We start from the raw sequence: 21,623 nt of genomic DNA on the forward strand, positions 1-21,623 counted from the left end.
CGGCATCGTGACAAGTACACATGCTGTGTGCAGGTTATTGCAGTAAAAGTTCATGACAGCTGCGCTTTAAATGTCAGTGTCCAGAGTTCTGATTTTTGTTGTGCACTAAAGTACATTTAAGAGATATTTTTGCATTCCAAGTAATGACACAACTAGTATACTAATATGCATTGATACCGACCTTATTACACCAAGTATCATCCAAAGTTGAAGACATATTGTATATTTTCTAGAAAGTTTGGGATATATTGTATATACACTATCTTGCTGAATCAAAATACAAAGTCAAAATACAGTTAAAGGGGCTATCTAAGGGATACGTTTTATTTCCCTAAAGTATCTCTTTAAAGGTATTCATAGAAATAACAATGAGCAACTAAACATATAAATAACCAATTCCTTCAGCTAGCGTCTGTATTCCTGCAGATAAGCTTTTGCTGCTTGCAAAGCGAGGTGAGCCCCACTTTCTTTACCTAATCGTTGAAGATGAAACTGTGATGGCACAGTACCCCCTTCAGTAGACTGAAGGTGTCAGATCCGGGCTGTAAGGATCATAATAAAGATGTTCAAATCCAAAATGTCGCTCTTCTTTTATTGCTCCTGTGTGAGGATGTGCATTGCCATAGCGCTGCAATCCTGTTTGCACAGCATTCCAATTCTTTTGCTGCAAATTATAGTTTTTAAGTTTATTTTGCAGCAATGCAGTTTGCTCATTTCACTGTTTGCACATGCTCCATGCTCTTTGAAAGGAGCCAGAATAGAATGTTAACATGAATTTCTTGAGAGGATTGACTTTTGGATCTCTTCTCTGGTAGAGAAGATGGATTTCTCCACTTCATTCCTTGTCTTTCGTTCCAGGGTCATTGTTATGCACAGATATGTCGTTGCCGGCGACAATCCTCTCCAGAATACTGCAATCTTCTTAATACTGTTTTAGGAACTGGGTTGCAGCCTCCACATGCTATTGCTTTTGTAGATCAGTATCCTGCTTTGCGGTTATGCGTCGGTCTCCTCTAGTCAAGGCATCTGTCCTGTCGATATGCTCTTGTGTGCATAATGTTAATGCAAAACCAGAATTTCCTTCATCAGTCACATCTGTTCACATTTTAAACCTCTGTCCTCACCTCTGTCAAAACCTTTTCTTCCACCCTGAGCCAACATCCAATGGTGAATTTCCACAGGTTTCACTTCCACTGTCTAAAGAAAGGGCACTACATCACTTTGTTCTTCAATGGTGCAATGTATGGTTCCTTTTTCAGCCCTCGTGGGTGCCACTTACCTAAAGTCCTGCACTATGTGCAGCCAGATTATCCAACAGGCAATGTATGCATTTTGCATTTCACTGTCTTGTCCTAGTTCCAGTTATCACACAATTTATTTGCTTACTTAAAAAGGATGCAGTCATTGATAAAGGTGTCTCAAGTTTATAGGTTTGTTACTAGCAATGGCTAAATTAATCATTTGTATAAGCATATGCATCTTTTTGATACATTTCTATATTTTTACTACTGATATATATTGAGATTTTGATGTGTCTCTTTCCATATGAACACAGTTGGATGATTAATAGAGGGCATTGCAACAGCAGTGTTTTTGTATTTGAATGTTTTTGTTCACTGTTAATGTCATTCAGATATATCAAAAGTTTTGATCGGTTGATGTCTCAGTGATGAGAACTTCACAGATTGCTATTTAGACCCAGAAGAATAAATGTGGCTATATGTTTCTCTCCCCAGATCGCCTTATTGAAGGACACAGGTTCCATTGTAAGTTTATGTCAGACTGAGCAATAAGAGAAGAGATGGGCACAGTGGCGCACGTCTCCCAGCTCTATCTAGAGGTCAGGGGATCCCAAAACTGAGACACTGACTGATCCTAAGTTTTGACATGTCTGTGTGACATGTCAAAAGTTTTTTTTTTTTTTTTTATGACAGTAAATGCTTATATAAGGTTCAAGAGGGAAATGCTTTTAATAAAAATCTAAACACAGGAACAAGGGGCCACAATCTAAGGTTAGTCAGGGGAACAAAGTTCCAGGAGATGTGGTTGGTAAATCTACAGTAAGTAAATGTAAGTATGTCTGGCATAATCATATATATATTCTAAGACAGAAATAATAAGGAAATAATATAAGGGCAGACTAAATATGCCAGGGGGTATTTTTCTTCCAACAATCTTCTGTTTTCAAGTATCTATTTAGCCTCTAAGCGACACAGCAGGGCACAATTTTTACTCTTTACTCTATTTGGTCCTTATTAGATATCGGATGGTCCTTTAGATGGTGAACTGCTCAACACCCTATTAGTAACAATGCAAGTCTAGCCTTACATATATGTAATCTATATAATATAGAAGGTTCTGTATTAAATAGCTACTGTACAGTTTTCATATTATGCAGATTTGTAAATGGGGAATCTTTGTGCTCTGCAGTTGTTTTTGCCTTTGCTCATGTTCTCATTTTTAGTTACCTGATGGTAAAAGTAAGAACGTCTTTGTCTTTTCATCCTCATATCCTCTCGGCTAAAAGATAAAAAAAAAAACAGTTTATATACAGTTTATATATGTTTAAAGGGAATGGAAATGAACAGTAGCTGCCGAACAGCGGCTTGGCACCTTGCCAATCAGATATTCATGGTTTATCCTGACAATCGGAAACCATGAAGTAACTGAAGCATATGGCTGACCGTAGGGGTGTGTGACCTGTAACATCACACAGGGTCCAGTCTCTTAGTAATAATAAAGGGGATCACAGACACTGAAAGTGCTTCCACTGTCCTTGTTGCCCTGCCCATCTGGAGCAACTGGAGCTTTAACCCCAATCTCATAACTAGTGTCCATACCTATACTCTTTTTTCAGGTGGTAGTGGAGTGTTGTTTAGGACACTATCTGGCAATGTTATTATATATGAGATGACTATATTATTTGGGCACTATTTGGTTCACCATAAAGAGTGGGGAGATAACAAGATAAGGTTCCACCTAGGAAACCATCCAAGCTAAGACTGGCTGCTGAATGTACTATACATTGCCCCAAAAGCAACCTGTAGATTGAAGGTCCTCCAAAAAAACTAGAATTTGATCAGTACATTATATTTTGTGGCTAATGTACCTTACCTTGACCACAATTGTTTTTTCCACAGAGTCTTTTCTGTGATCTTCTCCAATCGCTAGTACATCCTGTTTGCAGTCTCCCTCCACTTCTATAGATCCACTGTTGACATGAACCTTTAGTGTTTCTGAAAGATAAAGTACCACCCTTTTACTCTTCTTACACATAATATGGAGAACTTCATAGAATATGTTTTATTATTATAACTATGTTATTAAAATGCCCTGTTTTAGTACTCCTGTTTTTTTTTTTTTTTTTTTTTTTTTTTTAAATCTGCAGTTGCTCCAGTTGCTTAATGGCTTCAAAACAGTAATTTTAGTAGCAGAAAAAATACCTTGTGGATAAAGATGTATTTTGTGTTTCTCAACTATAGTGACATTTCTTAATCCAGAATCTATGGGCCATTGTATGTACTAGATAATCAGATACTCTGGGTTGTACTTTTAGATGTTCATAGAAACATATATAAAATTCACTTGTATGGGTAGATGATCTTCAAGAAGACTCTATCTTCTTGCTTCTATGCATTAGTTTTTAATCAGATAGGTTTTCTTAATTTTTTTTTGCTCTTATTAAGCAAATCTCTGTGCTGACTTTAACTTTATCTAGTATACACGATAATAACCGAGTTATCTCAATGTGTAGAGCGTCTATACAACGCCTATACGACAGAGCTCCAGCCTCTCTGTTCAATAGTTCATGATTAGACACACATGTATAGGGCGCAACTCCAGCTGACACGCCGGCAAAAGGATTTTAGCTGAGTATACACATGAATGTTATGACTCACGGTTTAGTAGAAAGTTTCTTTCAGGTTTAAATCCTGTTGCCGGCGTGTCAGCTGGAGTTGCGCCCTATACATGTGTGTCTAATCATGGACTTTAGCTTTATACCACCCTGAAGTCGGGAAGGAATTGTTCCTGTGCCATGGGGTAATTTGCATCAGCCTCATGTTTTTTTTTTTTTTTTTTTTGTTGTTTTTTTTTGCCTTCCTTTGGATCAACACAGCATGGTTTTAGGTCGATCGAACACGATGGACCTTATAAATTATGTTACTATGTTACCAAGGTCTAGGTAGCAAAAAAGAGCTTTCCTTTACCTCCTTTATAGATAAATGAGGCCTGCATTGAGTTTTCTGTCTATCAAATTCTGTAAACAATTCTAAAATAAAAATATATCCATATATACAGAAGTCTTTGGAACCCTCAGATATGTACAGCCTTTATACACTGTTGTACACTATTCCTGTATCTGACTATGAAATGTGCATGACCTTATTATTACCCAGCTAATAGGTGGAAAAACACCTCATTATATGAACAGCAGCAAACTAAAGCCCAATATGTTTTATGTAAGAAAACTTAAATGTAAAAATAATTGATCTTTTCAAGTACTTGGTTTTATGGCTGAAACATCCCAGGAGAACATGTGTGAATGCCCCTCACAGACACATCTGGACTGATCTTTTTCGTTGGCTGTTCGAAGATCCTCTGAATCAGACAATGACACCACAATCTGTTATAATGAAAAGAAACGAAACAAAAAATGTTTATCTTGTATTTGACTAAAAGTTTTGGGTCATCTAGACATCACATCTTTTCTGAACACAGCCTGCAGCCTGCCGTGCTGTGAAACGCGTTGAATCTTGGGAAATAAATCTTTACCGGCTTTTACCTTCTGTGTAGTCCATTCAGCCCCAGAGTTACCCACCACTCTCTGTAGCAAGTTCTTTTATCCAATTCTGTGTTACCTGGTGGAAGGGCTGCAGAACAACTGCCATCTATTGTCTATGCCATGCTATGGTTGTGTATGGAGCACACAACCTGTTGGGGTAAGTGGAATTTTACCCCTTTATTCTATGTTGCACTTTTATTCAATATACTATGCTATAAAGTGCCCCTATCCTTTTAGCTACCCCTGGAAGAGGCAGGAGCAGCTGCATCATCGTAATGGAGAACTTGATGAGGACAACGTTTTTGTCATTCAGTATTCTAAACCTGACATGAATTGCTACCAAAGGGTTGCACTCCTACTACCAGCCTACACATACACAACCCACCATGATCCCAAAATAAATTATCTTTTTTCAACTTTTAATATTTACAAAAGATATTTCTTGTCACCAGGGTGTTCTGGCTTGCTTAGGCTGGGTTCACATCACATTTTTGCCATACTGTTTTCAATCCGTATTTCTAAAGAAAACCGTATGGCAAAAAAACGGATGGAACAGTATGGGAAAAAGTAAACTGTATGCGTTTTTAAACCGTATACTGTTTTTAAAAGTGCATACAGTTCCGTCCTTTTTTTTTTTTTTAAATCCATACATTTTTGAAAATGTTGTCCATTTTTAATGGGAGGGGTGTTGGGTGGGGACTGCAGGATGCAAATGCGCATGTGCAAAATAAAAATTGTATTCCCTTATGGAACCGTATACATGTGCATTTCCCATTGACGTCCATATAAAAAAAAAAAAGTATGCGGTTGCAGTACGGTTTTTAAACTGGAGACATAACCGTGGTCAACCACGGTTTTGAGTATGGGACAAAACCGCATTGCAAGCAAACCGTACGCAACCAAATGCATGCGGTTTTCAATTATTTGTCTATGTATACGGTTTTCAATACAGTTCCATACCTTTTCAATAATGAAAACGTATACGGGAAACGTATTTGAAAAACGTGATGTGAACCCAGCCTTCTGTCACTTAATCGGGACTAGTGTTGAGCGGCATAGGCCATATTCGAATTTGCGAATATTCGCGAATATATGGACGAATATTCATCATATATTCGCGAATATTCGCATATTCGTAATATTCTCGATTAAGTTTCGCATATGCGAACATTCACGCATGCGAAAATTACCATATGCGAAAATTAGCATATACCTTAATTAACATACACGAAAATTCGCATATGCGGAAATTAGCATATGTTCATTTTCGCATATGCGAAAATTCGCACACCGGTCTCACACAGTAGTATTAGAGCCTTCTTTACACCACACAAGCTGGAAGCAGAAAGGGATGATCACTGTGATGTGTACTGTGAAAAAAAAAATTTAGTTAAAAAAAAAAATATATGAATATTCGTAATTACGAACATATAGTGCTATATTCGCGAATATTCGCGAATTCGCGAATATGCGATATTCGCGAATAAAATTCGCATTGCGAATATTCGCGAGCAACACTAATCGGGACCACTCTTGTGGTAGCGACCTGGTGTCTCCCCTGCAACTAAGACCAGCTTCTGCATCCTGGAGTGGGATAAAGGGTGAAGACCAGGTGAACACTTATACTCAACTTCCAAGTTTGGCCCAAAGCCAAACTGTTAAGTGGCACAGCGGGTCCACACCTGTTGGGGTGTTACAACAATGTTCTATACTTGTGGAGGGAGGGTGAGAAAGGAAGGGACCTCCACTAATTCACTGGCTAATATAAAGAAATATTTGTACCCGGTATATAATGCTTAACATTCAAAAATGAATATATTATTTCTCACCAGAATACATTTCTTCACATAGCTGAAGACCACGGCTTGTATGGTAAATTTCTCTCCTTGTACTACAGATTGGGGTAGAATCAGGTCAATGAAGTAAGGTTGGAATGTGGTGAGCTCAACCTCACCGGAAATGGCAAAACCAGATGAGCCCAAGCAGAAGGCATCAGTCACCCACTTAGTGATAGTGTGAGGAGTCTCTTGATTCAGTACAGTGTGTCCCTCTGAGCTGTAAAACAAGAAAAATGCTGTAATGAATAATAATATAATAAAATAATATAATAATGTAAAACTGGTGCTGAAATACAGCTCAAACCAAGCAGAGTTTAGATTCAATTGAACTCAATGGGATCAGTAAAAATCTATCTTCAGTTTACTCTACAGGATTCCTATCACTCTGGTAATACAATATGTTTACATGGTTGCCATGTCTGTAATTTGCTTACTACTTTTGCTGCTTTCTAATCTTGTTATAGTACTATGAATGTTCAGTTGCTTACTTATTAATTCTATATAAATGACTGTATGTATCAGCCAGCGGTTACATATTCACTTACACTTTATTTGGATATCTTATAGCATATTGCCCATGTGTATTTCTTATAATGTATTGCTTATTTTTTATCAACAATTGTGTTGTGACTTTCTGAGGGCATTTACACATTTTTTTTTGCAGGATATGTATTTTTATATATATATATATATATATATATATATATATATACATATATATATATACAGTATATATATATATATATATATATATATATATATATATATATATATATGCATATCCTGCAAAAAAATGTGGAAATACCCTCAGAAAGTCACTATATATATATATATATATATATATATATATATATATATATATATATACAGCACTACTTATCCAAGTCCACAGCAGGTGCAAGCGCCCCAGACTCGATCACAGTCCATGAGCTACAAATAGTAGAAAAAGTGCAGCACTCCTCCAATAAAGTGAAAAAAAGTGTATATATGTATATATAGTTTTAGTGATGTAATGTGTTTTATATTCTGATTTAATAGGTCAGACATTTCCACATGCAGCTATACAAGTTATGTTGCATTTCTTTTGAGAAGTTGGAAAAGGTTGTTTTGAATTTTGAATACAGAGAAATCTTTTTTATTTTAAAACTTTTTATTACATTTTAAGTCCCCCTATGGAACTATACTATGGCATTGCTTCATTGCATTCATACACATGTACTGTAGTAAACTGTCAAACTGTTGATATACAGAACCAGACACAATGGAGAAATGGAAGTAATTCCGTGCTGCCAGGCTTAAAGGAACGAGGTAGGAGACCAGGGGTATATTGGAAACACTGTTTTATTCACATACAACACATTTCAAGGCTGGAATGGATGGCCTTTTCATCAGGCGTGCAACATCACATGAAACACCAGGTAATGTAAGGATCTAGAATCACGTCACCACAACAGAAGTGACGATCAGATAAATACGCCATTTCGGGATGCATTTCAGGATACACACTCAGCATTCATAAAAACCAGACATACACATATAAAATCACAATAATAACAAAAAAATCTAAATAATAACAACAATAAGGAATAATCATAATAATATAAATATAAAAATGTAAATGTACAAAAATCATCTGGTGGTTCTCTCAATCATTTCATTCAATCCCTCAGGATTTAATGTGTTAGCCTTAAATATCCAGAAGGATTCACAATTAATCAATTGTTGGAACGATTAGGGCAGTTTTCAGGAATAAAATCTATTACACACAGTAATAAACCACTTGTGTCGCCACCATGGACTGTTGTTATGTGACATGATAGGCTGTGGAGCATACATTTATTATTTATATTATATCGATGTTTATTAATTCTGGTACATATAGTTTTTATGGTACAGCCTATGTATTGAATTCCACATTAACAAGTTAATAAATAAACTACATAAGATGAAGAGCAGTCAGCAAAAATCATAAACATAAATTCTTCTCCTGTGGATTTGGAAATAAAACTTCTCACCCCCCTTCATGTTTCCAGGCGCAACAGAGGCACCTCGGATTTTTACAACCAAAGATACCAATATTTGGAGTATCCATATTCCAACATTTTTTAGTTTTTTAATTCTACTCGGGGCTAGATGGTTACATAATATTTTGGCAGGCTGAAATGTTAAGGCCAGTTTCTTGGGGATCATTACTTTCAAAATAGGGTCCATCAGTAAAACCGGCCAGTGTCTAGATAGGATCTTCTGAATATTCTCAGTGCAGGAGTTATAATTTGTAATAAAGTTAAACTTCGTCTCGGAAGTGGTCCCTTTCTTCATTCTTTTGTTTCTCTTTTCAGTTTTATTATTATTAATAATCAATTTTTTTTTTGCTGTAGTTTACTTACTTTGTTGAAAGCATCTTTTAAAACTTTTTTGAGATACCCCTTCTCATTAAAACGTTCCGGTAGTATATTTGACTGTATTTTAAAATCCACGTTGGAACTCTAATTTTTTTCTTACTCGCTGATATTGGCCGTATGGTATTTTTAACCCATTTCGGATAGTGGCAACTAGAAAAATAAAAAATAAACTGTTCACATCCACCTTTTTGACCCCTTAAGGACCCCTTTTCCTCCTTACCTTTTAAAAATCATAACCCTTTCAATTTTCCACCTAAAAATCCATATTATGGCTTATTTTTTGCGTCGCCAATTCTACTTTGCAGTGACATTAGTCATTTTACCCAAAAATGCACGGCGAAACGGAAAAAAAAATCATTGTGCGACAAAATTGAAGAAAAAATGCCATTTTGTAATTTTTGGGGGCTTCCGTTTCTACGCAGTGCATATTTCGGTAAAAATTACACCTTACCATTATTCTGTAGGTCCATACGGTTAAAATGATACCCTACTTATATAGGTTTGATTTTGTCGCACTTCTGGAAAAAATCATAACTAAATGCAGGAAAATTTATACGTTTAAAAATGTCATCTTCTGACCCCTATAAAGTGACCAAAAATGCGCTTTTTTGACTTTGGAATTTTTTTGCACGTACGCCATTGACCGTACGGTTTAATTAATGATATATTTTTAGAGTTCGGACATTTACGCATGCGGCGATACCACATATGTTTATTTTTATTTTTTTTTACACTGTTTTATTTTTTTTATGGGAAAAGGGGGGTGATTCAACTTTTATTAGGGAAGGGGTTAAATGACTTTTATTAACACTTTTTACATTTTTTTTGCAGTGTTATAGGTCCCATAGGGACCTATAACACTGCACACACTGATCTTTTACACAGATCACAGGCGTGTATTAACACTTCTGTGATCAGTGTTATCGGCGCTTGACTGCTCCTGCCTGGAACTCAGGTACGGAGCAGTCCAACGCCGATCGGACACCGAGAAGGTAGGTAAGGGCCCTCCCTGTCCTGCCAGCTGTTCGGGACGCCACGATTTCACCGCGGCGGTCCCGAACAGCCCGACTGAGCAGCCGGGTCACTTTCGCTTTAGAAGCGGCGATGTGTGGTATTAGCCGTGGGTCCCGGACGCGGCGCGATCCCGCTTCATATCGCGGGAGCCGGCGCAGGACGTAAATATACGTCCTGCGTTGTTGAGGGGTTAAAATGGGTTCTGGTTTGTATGATCTCATTAGGATCTTTAAAAATCTCAAGGTACAAAAACATTTTTTTTCCTCATCTTTGTGGACCTTTTGAAGGTAGTAAAAAATTGTTATCCACTATAAGATGATTTTAGTACATACCTGGCAGACAGTAATGGACATGCTTAGGAAGGATCTGCGCTTTTCTTGGGGATAAATGGCTGTCATGAGATTACCATAACACTGTGGCTAGCTTTTTGTGAACTGGTATTTCCTGTTTGACTTCTCTTTTTTTGACTACAAAACCCACAATTCCATTTTCCTCCCTCCCACACATCAGCCACCCCACCCATTTGTAAATAAATGAGCTGCATCCATTCAAAGGACCTGTGGTTTTCAATTAGGGTGCCTATAGCTTTTGCATTAGTTGCAGGTTGATCCTTCCACCCATTGAAGCAGACAGGCTCCCTGTCATCAGCTGACTAGTGAGTCAGGTCTCGGCCGCATTGCAACCTGGGAAAAATCTGAGACAACAGTCATTTTGTATGCTGTTAAAAAATTAATATTGGGATGAAAATCACATAAGAATTGTGAGAAAACCGTCACACACAGGTACAGATACTATATTATGAACTAAACTAACTTCACAGCCCCTGTAGCATAGTCAAATAAAAAAATTCCTGGAATACCCCTTTAACGCCCTTCTCACACCTCTAGATAAATTTAAAATAGCTCACAGGACATTCATTGATTTTTCTAAAATCATTTGAAACCAGTGCATTAAAAGTTTCAATAAAATTACCTTTAGCCTTTGATAACAATAGAGACAATACCAATCATAATACACATAAAAATAGAAACATCAATAAACCGTCGGATACCAACAACTGGTACAAAAAGAGTTATCGGAATAATTCCCCGGCACCATTATATGCTGGCTCTAGGATCATTGTCAATTCCCACTGGAAACAGAGAAAAACCAGATCTATATCTCCTGTGAAAATATCCACTAACTGAGATATTCAGGTATCTAGGGAGAGGACAGAACCCATTAAAACATCAAAAACAATTACAGCTGACACTCATCCTATCCCGAGAGGTTCAAAACTAGACTCTTTGATATGTGCTGACCAGAGTGCATGTCCATTATATGAAGATATTTTGAACACATCTCTACTTACAGTTCATGACACTTAGGTCAGCACTTGTGAAAGGGAATCTGAAATTTAGGTTTTTCCTGATGCTGTAGAATCTCTCCCAGCATCAGATGTTACCTGTAATTTGTCATCTATCTCGGAATTGTCTTTTTAAGGTTGCCGTCCGGTACATGCACACATTGCAGAATTACGTACATTAATGCACTGGTTTCAAATGATTTCAGAATAATCAATGAAGGTCCTGTGAGCTATTTTAATGATAATGTATCTAAAGGTGAGAGAAGGGCGTTAAAAACCCTAAAAAATTATAACTCCCTGATTGATTATCCATCCTGCTGATAAAGGAGGAAGGGTGGTTTTATTAGACCTTCAAGATTATTATTGAATCCTTATGCATTTTATCAGATAAGAACTATTATACAAGACTTAAAGAGGACCCTTCAGTTCATACTTATAAAGATAATGATCTTATTCAGGGTGCGATTGAAAATAATATTCTAAACATTAAAGTGGATACTTCCATTGGGGACATACAATCTGAGTTTTTTATTAACTCTATTTTATTTATTCTTCACAACAATGTTTTTTTCGTTTGATGACTATGCATTCAGACAGGAACGGGGATGTGCGATGGGGACTCAATTCGCCCCAAATTATGCAAACTTATACATGGGATGTTTCGAGTCCCTTCACATTGCACAGTGCCGTTGGTTTGGTTCACATATATTGTTTTACCGACAATTTATAGATGACCTCTTCTTAATCTGGAGTGGCAGTGAGTCTGAGGCAATGAATGTTGTGGCTCATCTTAATGACAATGAATGGGGTGTAGTTTTTACTCCTAATTATTCATCTGAAAGCATGTTTTTTTTTTGGACCTTGAGATTTTAAAGATTTTATTTTTCCAGTTGCCACTTTCCAAAATGGGTAAAAAATATACCATGCAACCAATACCAGTGAGTAAGAAAAAATTGTAATTCCAACGTGGATTTTAAAATACCGTCAAATATACTACGGGAACGTTTTAATGAGAAGGGGTATCCAAAAAAGTTTTAAAAGATGCTTTAAACAAATAAGAAAACTTCAGCAATAAAATTTGATTATTAATAATAATAAAACTGAAAAAAGAGAAATACAAAAATTAATAAAGGGACCACTTCGGAGAGGAAGTTTAACTTTATTACAAATTATAACTCCTGCACTGAGAATATTCAGAAGATCCTATCTAGACACTGGCCGGTTTTACTAATGAACCCTATTTTGAAAGTAATGATCCCAAAGAAACTGGCCTTAAAGGGGTTATCCAGGAAGAAACTTTTTTTTATATCAACTGGCTCCAGAAAGTTAAACAGAGCACTGTTGCCAGACAGAAAACAAAAACTCAACTTCAGCAGTTGATAATTATTGAAAGGATTAAGATTTTTTAATAGAAGTAATTTACAAATCTGTTTAACTTTCTGGATCCAGTTGATGTATAAAAAAAAAAAAAAGGTTTTTCCTGGAATACCCTTTTAACATTTCGGCGTGCCAAAATGTTACGTAACCATCTAGCCCCAAGCCAAATTAAAAAACAAAAAAATTTGGGAATGTGGACCACCCCCACTCCAAATATTGGTACCTTTGGTTGTAAAAATCTGAGGTGTCTGTTACGCCTAGCGCTCCGGGTCCCCGCTCCTCCCCGGAGCGCTCACGGCGTCTCTCTCCCCGCAGCGCCCCGGTCAGTCCCGCTGACCGGGAGCGCTGCACTGTCATGGCCGTCGGGGATGCGATTCGCACAGCGGGACGCGTCCGCTCGCGAGTCGCATCCCAGGTCACTTACCCGTCCCGGTCCCCTGCTGTCATGTGCTGGCGCGCGCGGCTCCGCTCTCTAGGGCGCGCGCGCGCCAGCTCTCTGCGACTTAAAGGGCCAGCGCACCAATGATTGGTGCCTGGCCCAATTAGCTTAATTGGCTCCCATCTGCTCCCTGCCTTTATCTGTCCTCCTCCCATGCACTCCCTTGCCGGATCTTGTTGCCTTGTGCCAGTGAAAGCGTTTAGTGTGTCCAAAGCCTGTGTACCTGAACTTCTGCTACCCATCCTGACTACGAACCTTGCCGCCTGCCCCCGACCTTCTGCTACGTCTGACCTTGCCTCTGCCTAGTCCTTCTGTCCCACGCCTTCTCAGCAGTCAGCGAGGTAGAGCCGTTGCTAGTGGATACGACCTGGTTGCTACTGCCGCAGCAAGACCATCCCGCTTTGCGGCGGGCTCTGGTGAAAACCAGTAGCCTCTTAGAACCGGTCCACTAGCACGGTCCACGCCAATCCCTCGCTGACACAGAGGATCCACTACCTGGAAGCCGAATCGTGACAGTAGATCCGGCCATGGATCCCGCTGAGGTGCCGCTGCCAAGTCTCGCTGATCTTCCCACAGTGGTCGCTCAGCAATCGCAGCAGATTGCCCAACAAGGACAGCAGCTGTCGCAGTTGACCGCCATGTTACAGCAACTTCTGCCTCTGCTACAGCAGCAACCATCTCCTCCGCCAGCTCCTGCACCTCCTCCGCAGCGAGTGGCTGCTCCTAACCTCCGCTTGTCCCTGCCGGACAAATTTGATGGGGACTCTAAACTCTGCCGTGGATTTTTGTCTCAGTGTTCCCTGCATATGGAGATGTTGTCGGACTTGTTTCCTTCAGAACGGTCTAAGGTGGCGTTCGTAGTAAGCCTTCTTTCAGGAAAGGCCTTGTCTTGGGCCACACCGCTCTGGGACCGCAATGATCCTGCCACAGCCACAGTCCAGGCCTTCTTCGCTGAACTCCGGAGTGTCTTCGAGGAGCCAGCCCGAGCTTCTTCTGCCGAGACTGCCCTGTTGAACCTGGTCCAGGGTAATTCTTCTGTTGGCGAGTACGCCATACAATTCCGTACTTTTGCTTCTGAACTATCCTGGTATAATGAGGCTCTCTGCGCGACCTTTAAAAAAGGCCTATCCAGTCGCATCAAGGATGTGCTGGCCGCACGAGAGATTCCTGCCAACCTCCAAGAACTCATCCATTTGGCTACCCGCATTGACATGCGTTTTTCTGAGCGACACCAAGAGCTCCGCCAGGAAAAAGACTTAGATCTCTGGGCACCTCTCCCACAGCATCCTTTGCAGTCTTCGCCTGGGCCTCCCGCCGAGGAGGCCATGCAAGTGGATCGGTCTCGCCTGACCCAGGAAGAGAGGAATCGCCGTAGAGAAGAAAATCTCTGTCTTTACTGTGCCAGTACCGAGCATTTCTTGGTGGATTGCCCTATCCGTCCTCCACGCCTGGGAAACGCACGCACGCACCCAGCTCACGTGGGTGTGGCGTCTCTTGGTTCTAAGTCTTCTTCTCCACGTCTCACGGTGCCCGTGCGGATTTCTCCTACAGCCAACTCCTCCCTCTCAGCCGTGGCCTGCTTGGACTCTGGTGCCTCCGGGAATTTTATTTTGGAGTCCTTTGTTAATAAATTCAGCATCCCGGTGACCCGTCTCGCCAAACCGCTCTACATTTCCGCGGTCAACGGAGCCAGATTGGACTGCACCGTGCGTTACCGCACAGAACCCCTCCTGATGTCTATCGGACCCCACCACGAAAGGATTGAGTTCTTCATTCTCCCCAGCTGTACCTCTGAGGTCCTCCTCGGTCTGCCATGGCTCCGGCTTCATTCCCCCACCCTTGATTGGACCACCGGGGTGATAAAGAACTGGGACTCTGCCTGCCATAGGAAGTGCCTCTCCCCCCCTCCCAGTCCCGTCAGGCAAACCTCTGTGCCTCCTCATGGCCCCCGTCCTGGTGTCACACTGCCCCGTGCCAGGCTTCGCCCTCTGCCCTCCCTCCCCATTCCCACTCCTGCTGTACCGCCTGCCGTTGAGGAAACCCTCCATTCTTTCCCGGTGTCCTCATCCCAGGGGAGGCAGTTACCGGTCAAAGAAAAGGGGAGACCTAAGGGGGGGGGTACTGTTACGCCTAGCGCTCCGGGTCCCCGCTCCTCCCCGGAGCGCTCACGGCGTCTCTCTCCCCGCAGCGCCCCGGTCAGTCCCGCTGACCGGGAGCGCTGCACTGTCATGGCCGTCGGGGATGCGATTCGCACAGCGGGACGCGCCCGCTCGCGAGTCGCATCCCAGGTCACTTACCCGTCCCGGTCCCCTGCTGTCATGTGCTGGCGCGCGCGGCTCCGCTCTCTAGGGCGCGCGCGCGCCAGCTCTCTGCGACTTAAAGGGCCAGCGCACCAATGATTGGTGCCTGGCCCAATTAGCTTAATTGGCTCCCATCTGCTCCCTGCCTTTATCTGTCCTCCTCCCATGCACTCCCTTGCCGGATCTTGTTGCCTTGTGCCAGTGAAAGCGTTTAGTGTGTCCAAAGCCTGTGTACCTGAACTTCTGCTACCCATCCTGACTACGAACCTTGCCGCCTGCCCCCGACCTTCTGCTACGTCTGACCTTGCCTCTGCCTAGTCCTTCTGTCCCACGCCTTCTCAGCAGTCAGCGAGGTAGAGCCGTTGCTAGTGGATACGACCTGGTTGCTACTGCCGCAGCAAGACCATCCCGCTTTGCGGCGGGCTCTGGTGAAAACCAGTAGCCTCTTAGAACCGGTCCACTAGCACGGTCCACGCCAATCCCTCGCTGACACAGAGGATCCACTACCTGGAAGCCGAATCGTGACAGTGTCTCTGTTGCGCCTGGATACCTGAAAGGGGGGGGGGGTGAGAATTTTTTTGCGGATTGCTCTTCATCTTATGTAGTTTATTTATTAACTTGTCAATGTGGAGTTCAATACATAGGCCATACCATACAAACTTTATGTGCCAGAATTAATAAACATCAATATAATACAAATAACAAATTTATGCTCCATAAACAACAGTACATGGCGGCGACACAAGTGGTTTATCGCTGAGCTTAATAGATTGCATTCCTGAGAAAATTGCCTAATCGATTCCAACAATTGATTAATTGTGAATCCTTCTGGATATTTATGGCTAACACATTAAATCTTGAGGGATTGAATGAAATGATTGAGACAACCACCACATGATTTTAGTACAGTTATATTTTTATATTCATATTATTATGATTATTTATTATTGTGGATTTTAAAACACAGTCAAATATACTACGGGAACGTATTAATGAGAAGGGGTATCCCAAAAAAGTATTAAAAGATGCTTTTAACATAGTAAGTAAACTACAGCAAAAAAAATTGATTATTAATAATAATAAAACTGAAGAGAAACACAAGAATGAAGAAAGGGACCACTTCCGAGACGATGTTTAACTTCATTACAAATTATAACTCCTGCACTGAGAAAATTCGGAAGATCCAATCTAGACACTGGCCGGTTTTACTAATGGACCCTATTTTAAAAGTAATGATCCCCAAGAAACTGGCCTTAACATTACGGCATGCCAAAATGTTACGTAACCATCTAGCCCCGAGCAGAATTTAAAAAAACTAAAAAATGTTGAAATATGGGACCCCCCCCCCTTTGGGGTAATCCTCCAAATGTTGGTATCTTTGGTTGTAAAAATCTGAGGTGCCTCTGTTGCGCCTGGATACCTGAAGGGGGGTGAGAAGTTTTATTTCAGAATCCAGGAGAAAAATTTATGTTTAAGATTTTTGCGGACTGCTCTTCATCTTATGTAGTTTATTTATTAACTTGTCAATGTGGAGTTCAATACATAGGCCGTACCATACAAACTTTATGTGCCAGAATTAACAAACATCAATATAATGGTGGTTTATTGCTGTGTCTAATAGATTTTATTCCTGAAAACTGCCCTAATCGATTCCAACAATTGATTAATTGTGAATCCTTCTGGATATTTACGGCTAACACATTAAATCCTGAGGGATTGAATGAAATGATTGAGAGAACCACCAGATGATTTTTGTACATTTATATTTTTATTTTTATATTATTATGATTATTCCTTATTGTTGGTATTATTTAGATTTTTTGTTATTATTGTGATTTGATATGTGTATGTCTTGTTTTTATGAATGCTGAGTGTGTATCTTGAAATGCATCCCGAAATGGGTGTATTTATCCGATCGTCACTTCCGTTGTTGTGGCGTGATTCTAGATCCTTATATTACCTGGTGTTTTATGTGATGTTGCGCGCTTGATGAAAAGGCCATTACGGCCTTGAAACGTGTTGTGTGTGAATAAAACAGTTTCCAGTGTACCCCTGGTCTCCTACCTCGTTCCTTGAAGCCTGGCAGCACTGAATTACTTCCATTTCTCCATTGTGTCTGGTTCTGTATCTCCTGCACGCTGTCCTTGACGTGGGAAGTCTGCGATAGCCAGCTTGATTTTATTGTGCTGTTTCCATGCGATATTGTGAGCGTTGTGTCTCTGACATTACACAACTGTACAAGGTGAGTGTATTACTCACCTGTCTGCACACAGCACTTTATCATCGGTCCTGCACATAGAAGCCCTCCTGTCCCCTGTTTTGTTTTTTAAACTGTTGATGTAGTATTGTACCCTAGCATAAAAAAGGCTGAGCATCTTACCTCCTGAGTGCTCTCTATACCTCCCTAATGCTCCCATGACTACAAGAGTAGCTTTGAAAAAGTGACTTAACTAAGAATTATTTACCTAAGTATAAATGTAGCAATGATAGGATCATCTATTCCTTCGTGCTGATTGCTTATGATTTATATTTGCCTCTATGTCTGCTTTCAGAGAAATAAATTATCTGTACATTGACTAAAAGGAACTGTTTCATCTGGACAACCTCTATTCATATGCCATATGAGGACATATGGATATGACATAGAACAATCTTTAAGAGCCACATTAAAGAAGGGCTAACAAGCAGCAGCTTTTGCTTTGCTGAAGAGGAGCCATTCATGTATTACATGTGCCATCCATTTACCACCTGATTGACCTTCATCTCCTGGTGAATCAGTGATCTGCTGGGGTCAAACCTGACAAAACTTTAATGGCTTGCTAGTGGTCATATATGGTAGCTAATCTCTATAAGCCGAGCCACAGGATGGGGATAAGTCTTTGATCGATGGAGGGGGCCCATCGCTGGGCACGCACCATCTGTAGCACGCGCTCCTCTCTGAGAGCTGGGGTGCCGGGCAGGAGATTGAGGGGGGTCCTAGTGCTCGGTCCCACTGTGATCAAACACTTATCCCATATCTTGTGGATAGGGGACAAGTTGCTTCTCACCGGACTACCACTTTAAAGTCAATGAGAGTTACGCAAACTGCAGAATTTCCCCAAATTGACTACTTTTGGCTTTACCTGAAAACCTTTCATTTTTGGGTAGATATTCAGTTTACATTGGGACATTGGACATGACAGAGAATAACATATCTATGTAAGTGCATGGCTCAAAGCTATGGTGTTGATATATTAAAGTGGATACATACTCACCCGATAGAAACTAACTTGTAAATCCAATTGTCTGGAAAGTAAGTTCTTGTAAAAGGTTTCTGGATCTCTTTTTTGGTTTCTAGAAACAGAAAATATTAGATTACTAATAAATACATTTGTTTTACAAATAAAACCTTCTGCTGCTCCCTCAGTGCTGCCTCTCCTGTTCTCCAGCCCTGGTCTTCTTCCTGGTTATGGGGCATGACTTTTCACACTGCGTCTGCCTGGGAAGGTGATAGGCTGAGGTGTAGTGTCATGTATTGAGGCTTCTTTGTGGCCCGTTACATCACACTGCTGAGACGGGACATCGAAGCAGCTGGTGATTACCAGTGTGCAGTGCGATGTGTCATTCTGCAAAACCAGGAAGAAGACTCGGGTCGGAGAACAGAAGAGAGATATGATCGGCACTGGGGGAGTGGCGGTAGGTAAGTTAAAATTTATTATTGTAATGGTAGCACCCCAGGCCGAGTAAAAAATAAAACATTTTTGCCGGAGTACCCCTTTAAAGTTTTGTCTAGGTTTAAAACTTTCCTAAAATTAAGAAAACAGAAATTTTTCAGAAGCCTCATCTTACAGCAAAGAATATCTTGTTACAGTGGAGTGAAATACATTGTGGTTTTGTGTCTCTGTTTCTATTTTCTATTTGTACATTTTGTTTATTAAATTTTAGTACATTATGATTAGGGCATAAATTCTGCCTGAGCTCTGCTCGAACTGTTTTTTTTTTTTTGGTTTGTTTGTTTTACAGCATTTATTGACCAGCTTTATGCTGTACAGATCACCTTTCAGCCTCCTCCTTATCATCAAAGATGATATATATATATATATATATATATATATATATATATATATATATATGAAAATTTTAAACTAGAAAAAACCAACACCAAGAATTCTTAAAAATATGTCTCATATATAAAAATTTTTTTTAAAATAGGTAATTTATTTGATGACACATTTCCCTTGACCCCCTTTAAGGACACAGCCAATTTCCTTTTTTGCATTTTCATTTTTCCCCTTTGCCTTTAGGAAATATAACTCTTTAGTGTTTCCATCCACAGACCCATATTTGGGCTTGTTTTTTTTGCTCAACCAATTGTATTTTGTAATGAAATCTTTCATGTTTTCCATATAAGGTATGGTGCAATGAAAAAATTATATTTGTGGCAGAAAATGTAAACAAAATGGACATTGCATGTCCTCCAAGGGTTAAGTATATCCTCTACTGTATACTCTGCTGTAAGCAATAAAGCAGTAAGTTTTGCAAGAAGTGTTCCGGGTGCCGTGTCATCTGTCCTTCTCAAGGTACTTAAGTATACAGTGGATGTACAGTGTAACCCTACAGTGGCGCATGTCGGCCATTGATCACAATGTTGAGAAGACAAGTAAACTTTATCTGTTTTTTAGGGTTGGCCACAATATAGAAAAGAGTTGTTTGCTGTGCTTTTCTATATGGGTAAAATGAAAGGTATACCAACGGGAACCACTGGAGGCCTAAAGTACATTCCTGTGATCTCCATCTGGTAAATGGGAGCATATAGCTACTTTTGGAACATGCAGCATGAGAGTTTTATGGAGTACACCTGTACCTGTTTATAAAATGTAGTGTACACATACAGTGCATTCTAAAAGTTTTTAGACCCTTTCATTTTTTTCACCTTTTGTTATGTTGCAGCCTTGTGCTAAAATAAAAAAATAAAATAAAAAGTTTTCCTCCAACATTCTGCACTTAATATCCCATAATAACAATGTGAAAACAGATTGTTAGAAATTTTTGCTAAGTTATTGAAAAGGAGAAACTGAAACTTTGCTGTAGCATAAGTATTCAGACCCTTTACTCTGTACTCAGTGGCAGCGATTACAGCCTCCAGTCTTCTTGGGGATGAGGCCTCAAGATTTGTACAACTGGATGTGAGGATTTTCTGCCATTTTTCTCTGCAGATCTCCTCAAGCTCTGTCAGGGTGGATGGCACAGTCGGTAGCCAGTCCTTTACAAGTAAGCAATGGAGGCAGGGAGACGGCACACCGAGCTCCCCTGCCTTCTCCATATTCACTGCCAGGGCCTCCCCTCTCATGAATATAAACATTTTTTTTACTAGCCTGTCTGTGTGGGTGAGCGCTCTGCTCTCTGAATAGAAGACAGGTGCCGCTGCCTCGCTACACTTGGAAAGCAGCAGTGGGGGTGTTTTTGTTTTAGCACAAGGCTGCAACCCAATAACAAAATGTGAAAAAAGTTAAAGGATCTTAAAATTTTCCAAATGCTTTGCACAAACAGATACGAGATGATTGTTGGGCTCATCAGCAAAATATTTACCAACTTTTGAATAACAGTTACAGGACATGAATCCATGTTCCCACAGTGTTAAATATAAAAAAACTTTTATCCAATAGTGTGCTCTATAAAATAATAATAACTGTACATAGCAGGATAGGTTTGCTGTGGGGATTTGCTCCTGCTCTGGACAGTTCCTTACATAAACAAAAGTGTCAGCAGAGAGCCCTGTGGTCACAAAGAAAAGAAATTCAAAAAGAAAAGAACTTCCTCTGGTGCATAGAGCTGCTCAGAAGTACTGGAAGGATTTAGATTTTTATATAGAAATTATTTACAAATCTGTTCAACTTTCTGGCATCAGTTGATTTAAAAAAAATGTTTTTGTTTTTTTTAATAATGTGTGAACATAACCTTAAAATTGCTCCAATTCTGAACAGATTGGCTTCAAAATGCTGATTTTTATGCAAATTTACAGAGGGGCCAGCAACTGTGACTATTTTGCCTAATGGCTCCACCTTCCTGACTACTGGAAGAAGATCATTTGCATGCAGTGACCTGGATTTATCAATCTGAGACAAAAACTGATGCTTTCCCTAAAA

The 21,623-nt window shown here is 40.1% G+C and overlaps 1 protein-coding gene across 1 annotated transcript in view; it reads right to left on the reverse strand.

Moving 5' to 3' along the window:
- Positions 1–21,623, reverse strand: part of LOC130281673 (alpha-2-macroglobulin-like protein 1) — a 181,047-nt gene that overhangs the window by 43,596 nt on the left and 115,828 nt on the right. Inside the window, exons 18-22 of the mRNA XM_056529138.1 lie at positions 18,753–18,831; positions 6,613–6,838; positions 4,504–4,624; positions 3,115–3,236; positions 2,469–2,520 (exon numbers count right to left, since the gene is read on the reverse strand). Of these exons, the coding sequence (XP_056385113.1) occupies positions 2,469–2,520; positions 3,115–3,236; positions 4,504–4,624; positions 6,613–6,838; positions 18,753–18,831 (600 nt within the window). The remainder of the gene's footprint in view (positions 1–2,468; positions 2,521–3,114; positions 3,237–4,503; positions 4,625–6,612; positions 6,839–18,752; positions 18,832–21,623) is intronic.

Source organism: Hyla sarda, chromosome 7 (genome assembly GCF_029499605.1).
Source record: "Hyla sarda isolate aHylSar1 chromosome 7, aHylSar1.hap1, whole genome shotgun sequence".
Classification (NCBI taxonomy): Eukaryota; Metazoa; Chordata; class Amphibia; order Anura; family Hylidae; genus Hyla; species Hyla sarda.